A 17,813-nucleotide genomic window follows, 5' to 3' on the forward strand; every position below is an offset into this window, starting at 1 on the left:
CGTTCGGCCGGGGCCAAGCCTCCCCCCGGTTGCCGGGGAACGGAAGCCGGGTCGCCCCGGCAACGTATCGAGGGAAGCCGTTGGCGGAGGGACCGGAAGTGATCCTCCTCCTCTCCCTGGGGTCCTTCCCACTGGCCCCCCCCAACCTCCCGCCCTCTGCAGCCCCCCGCTTCCCCGCCCCCTCAATCCGCATATCCTCCATCCGCCTTCATTCCTGAAGCCCTAGTCCCGGTCCTTTACCTGTCTCCCCCACCTCCCGCCCCCCTCCACACAGTTTCCCCCCTCAGGACCCCATCTCCTGACACCACATCCTGCAACTATCTCCTGTTCCCCGGAACCCCTAACCATCTTCCGACCCCACCCTCATCTCCCTATCCCCATCTCCTATTCCCCACAGTCTCCCATCTCATCCCCAGACTTCCAACTCCGACCTTCTTTCCCCCAAACCCTGACCTACGAACCCCCTCCATTCTCTGAACCCAAACCCCACTCCCGGCCTGTCCCACAATTTCCCTCCTTGCCTCCCTAAACGCTCCCTACCTTCTCCCCCGGCCCCAGCCGGGTCCTCCCCCACCAACCCAACTCTCTGTTCTCATCATCTCTCCTCTCCAACCTTTCCCTCCTCACCAATCCCTCCCATTTCTTCTCTTCCCCAGCTCCCTGTTTCCATCAGATCTTGTTCCCCCAATCTCTGCTCTCTCCCCAGTTCCCCACACGTGTCTCCCCAAATCCACCGAGTTGCACTGGGCCACTTATCACCACATCCTCTTGCCTCCCCATCTCTCTGAGCTCCCAATTCTTCCTCCCCATTCTCCATCTTTTCCCTTATATGATTGATTGATTGATTGATTATCCTCCCAGCCCCTCTGGCCTGTGCCCCCTGCCCACCTCTCACATTCAGGCCTCTGTTCCCTCTTCTTCTTCTACTTTTTTTTAAATCGTATTTGTTAAGCGCTTACTATGTGCCAGGCACTGCACTGGGTGCTGGGGTAGATCCGAGCTCATCAGGTTGGACGCCGTCCCTGTCCCACATGGGACTGACAGTCTTATCCCCCCTTTACAGTTGAGGGAACTGAGGCCCAGAGAAGTGAAGTGTGTGGCCCAAGGTCACACAGCAGATAAGTGGCTTAGAAGCCAGGTCCTTCTGATGTGCCGGCCCAGACTCTAGCCACTGGGCCATACTGCTACTCTTTCTGTCCCCTTCCCTCCAGTCCCCCCCGCCTCCATCTATAACCTAAACATCCTCATCTCCCAGCTAACCTCCCGAGCTCTTCAGGATCCCCCCACCCCCTGACTCTGGCCTTCTGTCTCTTCCTAACCCCCACTCCCAGGTGTCCCAATCCCCTCAATTCCTAGTGCTCCCTATCTGGATCCCCAGTACCCCTATAACCTCTTCTCTTCTGGCCCCCTCCCCCGATCCTGCTCCGGGTACCAGTTTTCCCGCTCTTTTCTTCCTCCTCAGTCCCATCTCCTGGCCCTTCCAGCCTTCCTGCCTGGGTCTCCCCATCCCTGAAATTGCTTCTCCCCCCTGCACCTTGACCCCCACCTAGGCCCTATAGCCTCCAGGACCTGCCTTCTGCCCTCTCCCCGGGCCCCCCTGCACCTCTCCCCCAGCCCCCAGGCACGAGCCTCGCTTCCCCATCCCCTCCCGCCCGGCCCCTGGTACCAGCCGCCTGCTCCGCGCCCGTCGCACGTTGCTCAAGAACCTTCTGCCCATCTTCTTGGCGTACCACACGGACACCAGCATCGTCCCTGGCCTGCCCGGACCCCCGGGCACACCCCCTCCCCCCCAGCTGCGGCCTGACCCGGCCCCCAGCCTCTCCCCCCACGGCGACCCCGACCCCCCTCCCACCCGAGGGGGAGAGAGGCCTGGAGGATGGGGGCGGGGGGCGAAGATGGGGAAGGGACCGTCAGCCAGGGGAGGGGGCTGAGGGCCAAGAAAAGGGAAACGGCTGCAGGGGAGCAATGGGGTGATGGAGATGGAAGAAGAGAGGAAGGGGAGGGAAAGAGGGGGAATGATGGGGAGAAGGGGGAGCCGAGGATGGGAAAAAGATGAGAGGGTGGAAAGGCCGGGGAAGAGGAGAGGGGCGGGGAGATGGGCGGGTTTCGAGCCCCCCGCCCCCGATGCCCCCCAGGGGCTGGGATCTGGGCGGGCAGATGGGAGCTGCGGTGGCTGAGAGTCCGGGAGCCGGCAGGGCTGGGCAGGGGGGAGCGAGGAGGAGGAGGAGGAGGAGGAGGAGGAGTGCGTGGGAGGGAGGGAGAGACAGTGAGAGGGAGAGAGACAGCAGCCAGAGCCGAAGCTGCGGAGGGACGGCGGGGGCCGGATGGTTGGGGGGACACAGAGAGAGAGAGAGAGAGAAAGCATGAATGAAGGAGAGCCCGGGAGGGCGAGGGGGAGGGGAGAGACGGTCGCCCACACCCAGAGACGGAGAGACACACGGGTCGGGAGAGAAGCGGAGCGAGCCGTTGGGGCAAGGGAAACGGCAGCGGGAAAAGCCGGGGAGCAAAGTTGGCCCCGGGCCCCGGGGCTCGGGCCGGCGGCACAGGGAGCCGCGGAGGGCGGTATTGGGGGGTGGGGGGGGATCCCCCTCCCCTCCGAGACCCTCCCCCCTCCACGGGTACCCCGCCCACAAACCTTGCACCTAATCCCCCCCATCCCCGACTCCCCCGCCCCGGGGGCCCCAGGCGTCCGGCAGGGCCCGGGGGGCCGTCGGTCTCCGGGGGTGGGGTGGGGGGGCTTTGGGGGAGGGGGTCCCCGGGGGGGTGGGGGGGTGGGCGTGTGTGTCCCCCTACCGGCCCTTGGGGGCGGCGCTGCAGGCGGCCTTGGGTCCTCCGGCGGGGGGCGGGGGGCGCGGGGGGGGCGGGGCCCGGGCCCTCCTACCTTGAGGGGGGAGACGTGGGCGTGGCCCACCACCCCGTGGACGGCCTCGAGGTGAGACAAGTTCTTCTCGGAGACGTGGACCAGCTCGGGGGCGTTTACCTGGTTGGGGAGGTGGGCGGGGCTGTGCTCCAGAGGCGGCGTGTCTTCATCTTGGTAGCGGTATTTCTGGGGAGGGGGCGGGGGGAGGGGCGGGGGACAGGTCAGGGGATCGGGGGGGGCCGGGCGGGACCCAGGAGTCCGACTCCCCCCCCCCCCCCCCCCCCCAATACCTTGCATCCGCAGCGCAGGGAGAGGGAGCGGCCGGACCACTTGGCCCGGCACCGGCCAATTTTGTCAGCATGTCTGGTTTTGTTCTCTGTCTCCCCCTTTTAGACTGTGAGCCCACTGTTGGGGAGGGACTGTCTCTAGATGTTGCCAATTTGTACTTCCCAAGCGCTTAGTCCAGTGCTCTGCACATAGTAAGCGCTCAATAAATACGATTGATGATGATAACAGAGCAGAGGGGGCGGCCCCATCCCCTCCGCCCCCCGCCCGGGGGGCCGGGGGACCCAGGCGTCCGGCTGCCTGCGGAGCCGGTCCCGGGATGCTGGCCCCTTTCCCCATTATTAATTAAGTAATTAATGATGGCATTTATTAAGCGCTTACTATGTGCAAAGCACTGTTCTAAGCGCTGGGAAGGTTACAAGGTGATCAGGTTGTCCCACGGGGGGCTCACAGTCTTAATCCCCAATTTACAGATGAGGTAGCTGAGGCACAGAGAAGTTAAGCGACTTGCCCAAAGTCACACAGCTGACAATTGGCGGAGCCAGGATTTGAACCCATGACCTCTGACTCCAAAGCCCGGGCTCTTTTCCACTGAGCCACACTGCTTCTCAGTGCTTCTCACTGCTTCTCACACTGCTTCCCATCCTCCCCGCCCCCCGCCCCCCGGGATGGCTAAGCGGAGGATTTCCGCTTTTAGACCGTGAGCCCACTGTTGGGTAGGGACTGTCTCTATATGTGGCCAATTTGTACTTCCCAAGCGCTTAGTCCAGTGCTCTGCACATAGTAAGCGCTCAATAAATACGATTGATGATGATGATGATTTCCGGGAGAGGACTGGGGACAGGTTGGGGCGGGGGGGGGGGGGACGCCTAGGTCCAATCGAGGAGCCGAGGGGTGGGCAGGGGATCCGGGCCCCGGTGGGGGCCGGGATGGGGAGGGGGGTCTCCGGGATGGAGACAGTCCCCCGCTGCCCACCGGGGCTCTCCGAACCCTGCTCCAGGCCCGGGCTTCGGACCAAATGACAATAACGATGGCATCTGTTAAGCGCTTACTATGTGCCAAGCACTGTTCTGAGCGCTGGGGGGAATACAAGGTCATCAGGTTGTCCCACGTGGGGCTAACAGTCTTAATCCCCTCATCAGGTTGTCCCACGTGGGGCTAACAGTCTTAATCCCCATTATACGGATGAGGGAACTGAGGCCCAGAGAAGTTAAGCGACTTGCCCGAAGTCACACGGCAGACAAGCGGCGGAGCCGGGGTTAGAACCCATGACCTCTGACTCCTAAACCCGTACTCTTTCCACTAAGCCACACTGCTTCTCCAAATGCTCCTTAGGCCCCCCCCGACCCCTACTCCCTCCCCTGTCCAGGGGCCAGATGGCGACGGAAAATAGGATTATCTGGGTCGGGGGGAGGAAGGAAGAACGGGGGATTAGAGGGCCGGGGGGAGCGCGGGGAGGGGTCCCGCTGGCTGCTCCAGATAACAATAATAATGTTGCTATTTGTTAAGCGCTTGCTATAATAATAACGGCATTTATTAAGCGCTTACTATGTGCCAAGCACTGTTCTAAGCGCTGGGGTACATACAAGGTAACCAGGTTGTCCCACGTGGGGCTCACAGTCTTCATGCCTATTTTCCAGATGAGGTAACTGGGGCACGGAGAAGTGAAGTGACTTGCCCGAGGTCACACGGCTGACAAGTGGCCGAGCCGGGATTAGAACCCACGACCTCTGACTCCCAAGCCCGGGCTCTTTCCACTGAGCCACGCTGCTCCTCTGATGGGCAGCTCGGTCCAGAGGCCTGCGCCCCCCTGCAGGCCCCCACCCCCGACCCCCACCTTGGGGTAGGGTCGTGTACCCCGGATCTCCCCCCTTCCCCGCTCCTCTCCCCCTACTCCGAGCCCCGCTCCCTCCTACCCACCCCCACTCCCCTCCCGGGGTCTCCAGGACGTTTTCCTGTCCCCCCATCTGCTCCCCCAAAACCCAGGAACCCCCCCAGGCCACTCCCCACCGAAAGCATTCCTTCATCATAAATCCTCTCCCCCGGGGCTTCCCTCTGGGACAGGGGGGACTCAGGGGTTAAAAAAGAGAGGCGGGTCGGGGGCTGGGGGAGAGGGAATGGGGGGGACACACGAAGACGATCCCGTAGTAATTTGAGGGTGCGGAGCAGAAAGTGTTTTGGGAAGGAGGGAGGAGCCGGGGGAGGGGCTTCAATTTCACACCACCCCCTCTCCCCCACCGACAGACCTGCCGGCTGTTGATGTCGAGGGGCTGAAGTCAAGTGCGAACCCCCAAAATGGGGGCCGCCACGGGGAGGAAAAAGAGGGGGTGGGGAGCCCCCCCTCCCTTCCCCCAGGCCTTCACCCATTGGGAAGCATCCAGGCCCGGTGATGCTGAGCCCCCCTCCCCTCAGGGGGGTCCAGGATGGCGGCCTTCGCCCCCTCCCCCCTAATTGCCAGGGGTCCATGGTAGGGGGGGGCAAGGGAGAGACCCGGACCACGAACCCCACAGGCTCCTCTGACCCCCTCATCTCTCCCAGGCCTGACACCGGCTGCTGTTTCCTTAGCCTTGCAACAGACGTGGGCCACCCCCAAAAGTTGTGCGCCTGGATGGAAAAGAGGGGCAGGGGGCCAGACAGTCTCTTCTGCTCTCCCGGACTGGGGTGGAGGCCAGGCCCGGGGGCTGCACCCCGGAAATGTGGGGGTGCCAAGGAGGAAAGGTGGGGGTGAAGCCGTGAGAACATTGCCCCCCACCCCGCCTCTGTGGACTCAGGGGCTCCCCTAACCCCCAGCCCGGGGGCCGGACTCCCCAGAAAGTTTCTCGGGGAGGAGGAGGGGGTGTGCCCCGAAAGTGTTGAGGTGCGGTGGAGGAAAGGCCCAAGGGGGAGACAGGCATTCTCCAGGGGATCCCCCTCCCCTGAAGCCGTGGCCTGGAGTCCCCTAGGCCTTCCCGCTGACCCCCTCCCCCTCTCCAATTATTGGGGGCTCGGAGTAAGGAAAACGAGGGGAGAAGGAGGAGGATGCACTCGGGGGGAGGGGGCTCCCCGATGTCCTCTGGACCCCCCCCCCAGCCGCGAGGGAAGAGGGAGGGAGTCGCAGTTTGGGTGCTTTGGGTGGGGGTGGGCGGGAAAGCCGGGGAGGAGGAGGGGGGAGTCTGGGGGGGGTCTGGGGGGAGTCTGGGGGGGTCAGGGGGTTGGGGTCGGGGGGAGGCGGAGTCGTTGCACCTACCACACAGAGACACATGGAGGCGAATCTGCTCCGGGCCGCCGCCGTCATGGGGGGGAGGGGGCGGGAATGGGGGGGCCGTTATATCGGGGGGCCCCGGGGTTGGGGGGAGGGGGAGGGGCGGGGGCTGCGGCGGCGGCGACAGGAGGCTGCGGCCGAAGGGGGGGCGGGGGGGGGGGAGCCGAGGCTGCGCAGTGCGGGCGAGCGTCATGGGGGGGAGGTAGGAGGGGGGGACATGGGGAGCCCCCTATTTCCCTCGACCGTGGCCCCCCAATACTCTCCCGTGCTCCCCCAATCTCCCAACCCCCGAAAAAGACTCCAAGTGATTTCCTCAGAACCCCCCCAATCCAGTCCTACCTCTACCCCTCCTGCCCCCCAAGAAAAAACCCGAAGCCCCCCAACCACGCGAAGCCTTCCCTCCCCTCGCCCAGGCCCCCCTCGAATACCGCCCCAACCCCGCGGCCCAAATCCAGCCCGGCCCGGGAGCTCCAAACCCATCAGAACCAGGGGCCCCCCACGATTCGTCCCCCCTTCCGCCCCTCCAGAACCCCATTCCTTCACCCCTTCCCTTTACTGAGCATCTTCTCAAAGCGCAGCCTCTGGCCCCACACCGGCCCCCTCAAAACCCACCCGATCCCCCCTCCAAAAATTCAGCCCTGCCCTCCAGATCTCCCTGAAACCAATCCTTCCCTCCAGACCCCCCTGTATCCAGGCTCGCTCCCCCATCCCCGCAAACGGATCTCCAAATTCAGCCTCCAGACCCACTAAATCCTGGCTGGCATCTGCTCCCCCACCTCTCCACCCCCCTCCCCACCTCATCGTTTCAGGTACCCTTCCCCGGGCCTCGCTCTCCAACTCTCCCATGAGCTGCCCCCTCCTCAGCTCCCCCAGTTCCACACTCTAACTGCTCTAACTCCTTCAACCCTATCTGCTTCCAGGACAGCTTCTGCCCCCCTCCTCATATCTGCTCACCTCCCCAAATAGCAGTGCCTTCACCCACCCCATGGAGCCTTCCCTTCCCCTCAAAATTCAAAGCCCCCTTAAACCTGCCACCTACTCCCCCAACTCTAAACGAACAACCCATTGCCCACCGCACCCCAAAATTCCAAGTCCTCCGCTCATGTACTGCTCCCCAAGTAACAGACTGCCTAAAGAAATCTCTGGTCCCCCTTCTTCTCCCATCTTGCCCCAATCCCAACGTTAAGCGACACCCCTTAACTCTGTTCCCACACATCCACCCCTTGTGGTCCCTTCCCAACTAGTAACCATCCCCTAAACTCTAGGTTTGCCTCAGAGTTCCCCATGACTGGCCAGAGACGTGGAGCCCCCGCTTCCAATCTAGAGGTGCCCCCCAAAACTATGAGATTCCAACTCATCCACCCAGGCTGAGTCTTCTTCTTGACTTTCTCCTCCCGTCCCCCACCCCTCAGGCTCCCTGGCTCTCTGACTTTGTCATTTCCAGTTGTTCAACCCTCTTTCCCCCTACTTTTCCCAAGCTTTCAAGGCAAAGTCTCCAGGTCCCCCGACATTCCAGGATGGCCCCCCACAAAAAAACGATGGGGCCCAAGTTCCCAGTCATTCCCTGAGCTGCCTGAAGTACACTGACTGAATCAGAGACCATCCGGTTAAGCACACAACCCCAAATTCCTTGCACCACTCCATCTCTGCTCCCCACAATCAATCAATCAGTCAATCAGTGCTATTTATTGAGTGCTTACTACATACAGAGACGTTTAATAGCCAAATGCTAAGACCTGTCTTGCGTGGAGCACCCCAATCTCCCAGCCCCTTAAAGGTCATTCATTTATTCATTCAATTGTACTTACTGAACGCTTGCTGGGTGCAGAGCATTGTACTAAGCTCTTGGAAGAGTCCAGTGTAACAACATAAGACACATTCCCTGCCCACAACAAGTTTACAGCCTAGAGGTCAAAGTCCTGGAGGTTTGGTCCCAGGAAAGCAACCGGTGTCCACTAAGCCAGAGGGTGGGATGGGTTAGTGGGGGGCAGCTACTGTTTGGTTTTAAGGGGATGGCTAGGGTCGGGGAGCACTGTTGGGGCATCGCTACTGGTACTCCACGTGTGGCAGGTCTCAGCATTTGGGTACTAAGCACTTACTACAGTGCTCTGCACACAGTAGGTGCTCAATAAATAGCACTGATTGATTGGGGGGAGCAGAAAGGGGATGATGCGGGGAATTCGGGGTCATGTGCAGCCCTTGACTTGGTCAGGGTACTGCAGAATGGTAACACCTGGGAGGCTGGAGATAATGGGGAGTAAATCATGGGGACCTGTAGAATACTGGGGTCTGGAGGAATTGGGGAGTTATATTGAGGGTATGGAGGGTGCTAGGAAGTTACGATTGATAATCTGTGTGGGAGCAACATGGCTTAATGGGAAGAGCATTGGCCTGGGAAACAGAGGACCTGGGTTCTAATCCCGGCTCTGCTACTTGTCTGCTGTATGACCTTGGGCAAATCACTTAGTGGTCTGTAGTCCCTACCACTTGGTGCCTCGGTTACCTCATCTGTAAAAGGGGAATAAAGACTGTGAGCCCCATGAGGGACATGGATTGTGTCCCACCTGGTTAGCTTGGCTCTACCCCAGTGCTTAGTAGAGTGTCCGGCACATAGTAAGTGCTTAACAAATACCATTACAATAGTGGGGACCTGGAGGGTGTTAGGAAGATAATATGGGGGACCTGGAGACATTGGGGACTTAGTGCTGGAGACAGTGGGGAGCCTGGAACTCCCTCCCTCTTCACATATACCAGATCCCCACTCTCCCCTGCTTCAAAGTTTTATTAACTCTGCCACTTGTCAGGTGTGTGACCCTGGGCAAATCACTTCACTTCTCTGTGTCTCAGTTACCTCATCTGTAAAATGGGGATTGAGACTGTGAGCCCCACATGGGACAGGGACTGTGTCCAACTTGATTTGCTTATATCCAACTCAGTGCTTAGTACAGAGTTATTATTATTGTCACATCTCCTGCAAGAGGCCTTCCCCGACTAAGCACTCTTTCCCCGGCTCGCTATCCCTTCTGTGTTGCTGCCTATGCACTTGAATTTGTGAACTTTGGGTATTTGATATTCACCCCACACATACCTATAAATTGTATATTATAAATTATTTATTTATACTAACGTCTGTCTCCCCCTCTAGACTGTAAACTCATCGTGGGCAGGGAACGCATCTACCAACTTTGTTGTATGGACTTTCCCAAGCGCTTAGTGCAGTGCTCTGCACACAGTAAGCACTCAATAACCACCACTGATGATGATGATTGCGGAGTAAATATTGGGGATGTGGAGGGCACTAGGAAGTTAATACTGGAAGGTGTTGGGGAGTTCTCTAGGCTGTAAGCTCACTGTAGGCAGGGACTGTGTCTGCTATATTGTTTTGCTGTACTTTCCCAAGCGCTTAGTACAATGCTCTGCATGCAGTAAGCACTCAGTAAGTATGATTGATTGATTAATACTGGGGACCTGGAAATTATGGGGGAGTTAATACTGCAGCATGGAAGATTTAGGGGAGTAATATTGAGGACCTAGAGGACTCTGGGGAATCTAAGGATATTTGGGAGTTAATACTGCTGGCTGGAGAATATTATGGAGTAATATTGTGGCCTAGAGGACGTTGAAGGGTTAATATTGGGGGCCTAGAGAATCTAGGGGTATGTGGGGATGTTGGGGAGTTAAACCTGGAGGCAGTTGGATCCTAGGATATTAATGCCAGGGAGACGGGAGATAAAACAACAACAACAATAACGATAAGAATAATAACAGTAAAAACAATAATAGCTATTCCTCTTCTCGGAGAAGCAGCATGGCTCAGTGGAAAGAGCGCGAGCTTTGGAGTCAGAGGTCAGGGGTTCAAATCCCGGCTCTGCCAATTGTCGGCTGTGTGACTTTGGGCAAGTCACTTCTCTGGGCCTCAGTTACCTCATCTGTAAAATGGGGATTAAGACTGTGAGCCCCCCGTGGGACAACCTTATCACCTTGTAACCTCCCCAGCGCATAGAACAGTGCTTTGCACATAGTAAGCGCTTAATAAATGCCATTATTATTATTATTATTATTATTACAGGCAACAGTACGTATCGGGGATGGCTAGATAGGGCTGTATTAAGGGGTTGTTCGTACCAGAGTGATTCAGCCGTAGTAGACTTCAAATCTCCAAAGGACCTCGCCCCAACCAGCCCCCTCTCACCAACTCTCCCACGCTGGCTCTCCGCCTCACCCCTTGCACGGGTCAGCTAAGGTCCTCCCAACCCTCTGGCCCAAATCCCACAAAAGGGAAATCCCCAAACAATCTCCCAAGGCCCAACGAAACGGTCCCAGGGGCATCCCAAGCAACGCGGCAGTCCCGGGGGGCACCTGATACTACGCTCCCCGATATCCAGATGGCTCAGGAGGCACCGCTTGGGGATGTGTTGGTGGGGGGGGGGGGGGCTGTGTGCATCCCTAGAGACGCCACCAGGGGGCACTAGCACTCCCGGTACTTCCCCCACCTCCATTTTCAGTTTGTCCGTCACCTAGCAACGCAGCCTCGCGGCCTTTGGAGTTGCCAGGGCAACCGTCTCCCATGGACACGGGGGCTGCCAGGGACCAGGACGGACCCTCCATCTTGGGGAACCCAGGCGTCCTGCCCCGTAGCCGCCCCCCTGCCTCACCGCGGGGACCCCGAGGCCCAGGTCCGGCCCCTTCCCCTTTGGGCCCCGGCCATCGGGCCCCACCTAGTGGCGGCGCGAGCCCCGGAGTGCGCGTGCGCGAGCTCCCTCAGGCCCCGCCCACCTCCCCGGAGGCCCCGCCCACTGCCCCTGTTGCCCTTCGCCACCGCGCCTCAGCCAATGAACGCCTCCCGTTTCCCTGGAGGCCCCGCCCCCAGCGTGTGGCGTCGCCCAATCAGGGCCGGGGCAGGGTTAACCCTTTTACCCCCGGCGGGCCCGAAGTCTCCCTCCCCCCCCCCCGGACCACCTCACCGGCCCCGCCCCCGGGCTTCACCACGCAGCCTGAGTCGTCGCCGGTTGCCATGGCAACGGAGGGAGCGCGGGGCGAGACTGAGAGGCCCAGAGCGTGGATGGGGTGGGGGCGGTGAGGGAAACTGAGGGACCCGGCCAGAGATAACGAGACACGAGCACCCCGAAAGAGGCAGAGATGGGGAGGCGCTCAGAGAGAGGCAGGGATGAAGCGACACGAGGACCCCGAAGGAGAAAGGGGGACCAGGGCAGAGAGAGGGAGGCACTCAGAGAGAGGCAGAGACAGGGAGACACGAGGACCCCGAAAGAGAAAGGGGGACCCAGGCAGAGAGAGGGAGACATGGAGGCCCGGAAAGAAAAATGGATGGGGACCCAGGCAGAGATAGGGAGGCACTCAGAGGCAGAGATAAAGAGACACGAGGACCCCGAAAGAGAAAGGGGGACCCAGGCAGAGATGGGGAGGCACTCAGAGAGAGGTGGAGATAAAGAGACACGAGGACCCCGAAAGAGAAAGGGGGACCCAGGCAGAGATAGGGAGGCACTCTGAGGCAGAGACAGAGAGACATGGAGACCCGGAAAGAAAAATGGATGGGGACCCAGGCAGAGATAGGGAGACACTCAGAGGCAGAGATAAAGAGACACGAGGACCCCGAAAGAGAAAGGGGGACCCAGGCAGAGAGAGGGAGGCACTCAGAGAGAGGCAGAGGCAGAGAGACATGGAGACACGGAAAGAAAAATGGATGGGGACCCAGGCAGAGATAGGGAGGCACTCAGAGAGAGGCGGAGATAAAGAGACACGAGGACCCCGAAAGAGAAAGGGGGACCCAGGCAGAGATAGGGAGGCACTCTGAGGCAGAGACAGAGAGACATGGAGACCCGGAAAGAGAAATGGGGACCCTGGCAGAGATAGGGAGACACGACGAGGACCCCGAAAGAGAAATGGGGACCCAGGCAGAGCTAGGGAGGCACTCAGAGGTAGGCAGAGACAGAGAGACTTGGAGACCCGGAAAGAAAAATGGATGGGGACCCAGGCAGAGATAGGGAGGCACTCAGAGGCAGAGATAAAGAGACACGAGGACCCCGAAAGAGAAAGGGGGACCCAGGCAGAGATGGAGGCACTCAGAGAGAGGCGGAGATAAAGGGACACGAGGACCCCGAAAGAGAAAGGGGGACCCAGTCAGAGATAGGGAGGCACTCAGAGGCAGAGACAGAGAGACGTGGAGACCCGGAAAGAGAAATGGGGACCCAGGCGGAGATATGGAGACACACGGAGTGAGGCGGAGACAGAGACAGACCCAGGGAGAAACGGCTATAAGAGAAATGGAGACCCACAGAGAGAAATGGAGGCCCAGGCAGAGATACGAAGGCACACAGAGAGAGACAGGGACAGCGAGACTCGGGGACTCAGAGATGTGGTGGCACTCAGGATGAGACAGAGACATGAGGACTCAGAAAGAGAAATGGGAACCCGGCAGAGATATGGAGACACACAGAGTGAGGCAGAGGAAGAGACATGGAGACCCGGAACGAGAAATGGGGACCCAGGCAGAGATATGGAGGCACAGAGAGACATAGAGTCAGAGGCCGAGAGACAGAGACAGACCCAGAGAGAAGGAAACAGCTATAAAGAGTAGGAGACCCAAGATCACAGGGAGACAGAGATGCAAAGACATTGACACCCACGGGCAGAGACAGAGACCAGAGAGAGAGAGATCAAGAGACCCCCGAGACGCAGAAAGACCCACAGAGACATTGCGGGACTCGGATGCAAAGCCGTATAGACATGGGACGAGGACCACAGAGACAGCAAGTCCCAAATGCGAGACACAGAAGCACAAAAGCAGAGGGCATAGAGAGGAAGAGAAAAATAGAAGCGGCCTTGGAAAGAAAGAGAGAGAGATAGCACCGGGGAGAGTGGGAGGCAGTGAGAAAGGAGCTGGAGGCTGGAGTCACTCTAGGGGAGCCTAGGGCTGAGGACAGGAGGTGGCATCCCTCTCCTTCCACACTCTGTGGTCCCACAGAGGGAGAAGAGATGCCCTCTTCCCCTTTCACCTCCCCCCCCCCCCTCCACAATCCTGGCTGTCGTGCCTTGGCAGCTCCCAAGAGCTTAGTACAGTGCTCTGCACACAGTAAGCGCTCAATAAACACGATTGACTGGCTTTGCAGCTGACCCAGGGGAAATCGACTACAACGCCCAACAGCCTCCCGGGGGTCCCAGGATCTCCTGGGAACAAAAAGGTCACTGTTCCCCCCCCCCCCCACCCCCGCCCCACAGAGCTGAGCCTAGACCCTCATCTCTCCTTGCCCTCCATCTTCCAGCTGCCTCAGACCCTGTTCCCACCTCCCAATCAATCAATCAATCAATCAACGGTATTTATTGAGTGCTTACTCTGTAGGGAGGACTGCCAGACTCAAGGCCCTTCCTCCCCTCAGCCTCCCTCCTCTTTTGAGGAATCCCCTGATCCACAAGAGTCCTCTCCAGCACTTAACTTTTCCCCTACCCCTCGACCCCTGCTCAGCTCCTGGGACTCAGTCTCCCCCTTGGCTCTTTTGGCTCAGAAGCAAGGGGTCCTTAGTTGCTGCAACCTCAGCAGAGACAGGAGGGGTGTGTGGGTATGGGTGTGCACGTGTGTGTGTTCCTCTAGACTGTAAGCTCGTTGTGGGCCGGGAGTGTGTCTACCATCTTGGCTGTATTGTACTCTCCCAAGTGCTTAGTACGGTGCTCTATACCCAGTAAGCGCTTAATAAATATGATTGACTGATTGAGTGGGAAGGGGGGGTTGCCCCGACCAGCCGAGGGGAATTGGGGATTGAGTAATCACAGGCAATTTGGCAAATCAGCACACTGATCTCTAGACTGTAAGCTCCTTGTGGGCAGGGAATGTGCTTGTTTATTCTCATATTGTACTCTCCCAACCGCTTAGTATTCATTCAATCATATTTATTGAGCGCTTACTGTGTGCAGAACACTGTACTAAGCGCTTAGTACAGTGTTTTGCCCACAGTGAACACTCAATACATATGATGGAATGAATGAACATCTCTTCAGGTCCCTGTCCATCCGCCCTGCTTCTACACACACACACACACACACACACACACACACACACACACACACACACACACACGCACATGCACCCTTCTCTGCTGATGCTAGGTTGTTCTGAGCAGAACCAAGGGGGAAACTGAGTCCCGGGAGCAGGGCAGGGTATGGGCATATTCACGGGAATGGGCTTGCCATCCACAGCCTTGCCGGTAGCCTTGCCCACGGTCTCCTGCACACCTGGCGGACTCTTCCGCAGGTCTGTCTTCCCCTCTAGACCATAATCTTATTACGGGCAGGGAATGTGTCTAATTCTGTTGCATTGGATACTCCCAAGCACTTACTACAGTGCTCTGCACATAGTAAGTGCTTAATACATACCAGCGATTGATTTATTGATTGATTGGGGGCTGTGGTGGAGCTAGCGTGGTGGCTTCATGTGTGATTGGTTGCAGACGTCAATCAGTCAATGGTATTTACCGAGTGCTTACTGTGTGCAGAGGACTGTACTAAGCGCTTGGGAGTGTCCAATACAACAATATAAGATGTTTGTCTGCATCTTGGATTGCCTTCTCCACTTTCCACCCCCAGCCCTGCAGTTCGCCACCCTCCCCACCCCCAGCCCCTTCCTCTCTCTCCAAAACAGGTCACGGGACGGCCCCGAAGACTGCCGGGGGTCACCGAGGGGCCGTGGAGCCCGGACAGGGCGAACAGAGATGTGGCCCAGAGACAGGAAGAGAGAAACAGAAAGAGATGGAGACTGAGAGACACACACACACAGAGGCAGAGGCAGGGCCTGAGGGAAAGGTGGGATTCTGGGCCTCAGGAACCGATACCATCAAGTGGGAATCAGAAGCCACATCCACACACACACACACACACACACACACACACACACACACACACACACACGTCCACACCACACATGTACGTGTGTCATCTGTGACATGGAATTCGCACAGCCTTGCCTTGCTGCACCCCCTCACCCCAGCTCCCACTAAATATAACCCCTTCCCCACCTCATCCTGTGACTCACTCTGACCCCGCCTCCCTCAGCCCCCCACTTCCTGTCCCATTCCCCAGAGCCATCGCCCCCCTCCCCAGCTGCTAGTGCGGACCCCCCACCCCGCACCTTCCTCACCCAGGTGCCCTTTCCCACCCCCTTACCTGATCCCCCACCCTACTGACTGTTCCTTTTGGGGGGACCCAGAGCCCGGGCGCCCCACACCAGAGACTTGGGCCGGCCCCCTGCCCCCCAGCCTTGACCCCGACATCCCTTCGACCAACCCTCGCTGTCCCCATCTCCTCCTCCGCCACCCGCCACCTGGCCACATCCTCTTCTCCTCCCCTCCATCCTGGATCCCGAATCCTGACCCAGAGTCCTCCCTCCCCAGTCTGGGGGGACCCCCCCCCCCCACTTCAGAGCAGGCAGCCCCCTGAAATTCATTGAGCAGGGTGGGAGGGCAGGCCCGGGGTGAGGAAGAGCCGGGAGTTCCATCTTGCATCTGGAGTTCTCCCATCCATCCAACCATCCAACCATCCATCCATCCATCCATCCATCCATCCATCCATCCATCCATCCAACCATCCATCCATCCATCCCTCCCTCCGCCTGGGGCAGGGGCAGCGGGGGCGGCAGGAGGCAGGGGAACGGGGAAGGGGGGGCTCTGAAGATGGGGACCCTGTCTCAGCCAGCCACCCACCCCTTCCACCTACCCTTTCCGGCTTCCGCCAACCCCCTCCTCCCACCTTCCTCGCCCCCCACCCAGGCCAGCTGACCCTCCCCTTCCCCCCAAAGGTTTCCCCCCCCCGCATCTTCACACCCACATCCCCTCTGTCTGTCTCCCTTCCCCTTCTCCCCCAGTCTCTGGGTGAATCCCCCCCCCCCCCCCCAATAACCGTGTGCCTCCAAAATGGAACCGGGCCCTCTGGAGGCAACAGGCCTAAGCAAGAAGCAGCTGGATGCCCCCCCAAAACCGGCTCCAGAGTCACCACCTGCCACATCAGCTCTGAACCCCTCAAATCCACGTCCGCCCCCCCCCCAGGAGCAGGCCCACTCCAACCCGCACCCCCAAACCCGGTGTTGCCCCCCAAATGCCCAAGGCGCCCCTAGGACCGGGCCCTGACAGGGGGTCTCTAGGAGGGCCTGCTCCCCCGGTCCCTCCAAACCGGCTCTGGGCCTCAAAATCGGAGGCGGGGGGGCCCCCCGAAACGGTACCCGACTCCCCCAGTTCCCAATCGACCCCCCACCCCCGTGTTTGGGTCCCCCCTCCCCCCAGCTCGCCCCCCTACCTTCGTGGTCACGATACAGAGACAGTCCATCGTGCGGCGGCGGATGGGGGGGGGGCCGGCTTCATCGGGGTCTCTCCCCCCCTCCCCCCTCCGCACCCCACTTCTGGAGGGGGGGCCGGGCGGGGGGAGGGGCGAGGGATGGGTGGGGGGGGCTGGGGGAGGGGACCGTGGGGGGGGAGGGGGAGGGGTAGGTGTCTTGGGGAGGGGGTCGGGGGTCTCAGGAGGGCGGGGGGCGCCGGCGGGGCCGAGCCCCGGGGGTGGGGGGCTGGGGCATGAGATGGATGGGGGGGGGCAAGGTAGGGGAGGAGGGGGAGATGGGGAGGAGGCTGCCCCGACCAGCCGAGGGGAATTGGGGAGGGGGTCGCAGGCGGCAGAGGGAGAGGCGCCGGCCGAGAGAGCGAGAGGCAGAGACGGAGGGATGGGAAAAGAGGGGAGGGGGAGGAGGAGGGGGAGGAGGAGGAGGAGGAGGAGGAGGGAGAGAAGAGACAAGGGAGGGAGGGAGGAGAGAGAAATGGGGGGGGCTTAACTCCTTCCCTGCCGGGGGTTGGGGGGGAGCCTGGATAAGAGAGAGAGCCGGACCCCAAGCCACGGCCTCGGGCAGAGGCCAGAGGGGTCGGTCCTGAGACCCACCCCCCCCACCAGAGACAGAGACAACCAGGGAGACACCAACCCAGAAACCGACAGAGATGGAGCTGGACAGAGACAGAGATGGAGAGAGGAGTAGAGTGGCAGCGCTGGATAGTCCGCGCCCCCCCCCCCCCGAAAAAAACATCACCACCGCAGCTAAGGGGGGAGAGGAAGAAGAGCGGAGGGGGGTGTTGCTAGACATCTTGGAGGGGAAGCTCTCAGGAGGGTCGCTGAGGCCTGGGGGGAGCAGGACACCTGGGTCCCCGGGGAGAGCAGTAGGAAGTGTAGTTAAGTCTCATCCCCATCCCTGCCGGGGCTGAAGAACCAGGTCATAATCACGCAAGGAGAGGGAGGGAGGGATGGAGGGCGGGTGACGGGAGGGGACGGCAAGTCGGAGGAGGAAACTGAGGCAGGGACAGGCCCAAGAAAGGCTTTCTTTGTCCCCGTCAGACCTCGGGGGTCCTCAGCCCCAGCCCCAGTTACCAGTGTCCCTGGTAAGTGGGA

General features: G+C 59.8%; 1 protein-coding gene across 3 annotated transcripts in view; it reads right to left on the reverse strand.

The window, feature by feature from the left end:
* Window positions 1-16,769, reverse strand: part of DLG4 (discs large MAGUK scaffold protein 4) — a 31,676-nt gene extending 14,907 nt beyond the window's left edge. For 2 of the 3 annotated variants that reach the window (XM_038768589.1, XM_038768588.1), the window contains exons 1-2: window positions 16,683-16,769; window positions 2,882-3,046 (exon numbers count right to left, since the gene is read on the reverse strand). In XM_038768589.1, the coding sequence (XP_038624517.1) occupies window positions 2,882-3,046; window positions 16,683-16,712 (195 nt within the window). In that variant the 5' untranslated portion in view covers window positions 16,713-16,769. The remainder of the gene's footprint in view (window positions 1-2,881; window positions 3,047-16,682) is intronic. The other variant, XM_038768590.1, reaches the window with a different exon arrangement.
* Between the last annotated feature and the right edge of the window lie 1,044 nt (window positions 16,770-17,813).

Source organism: Tachyglossus aculeatus, chromosome Y4 (genome assembly GCF_015852505.1).
Source record: "Tachyglossus aculeatus isolate mTacAcu1 chromosome Y4, mTacAcu1.pri, whole genome shotgun sequence".
Lineage (NCBI taxonomy): Eukaryota > Metazoa > Chordata > Mammalia > Monotremata > Tachyglossidae > Tachyglossus > Tachyglossus aculeatus.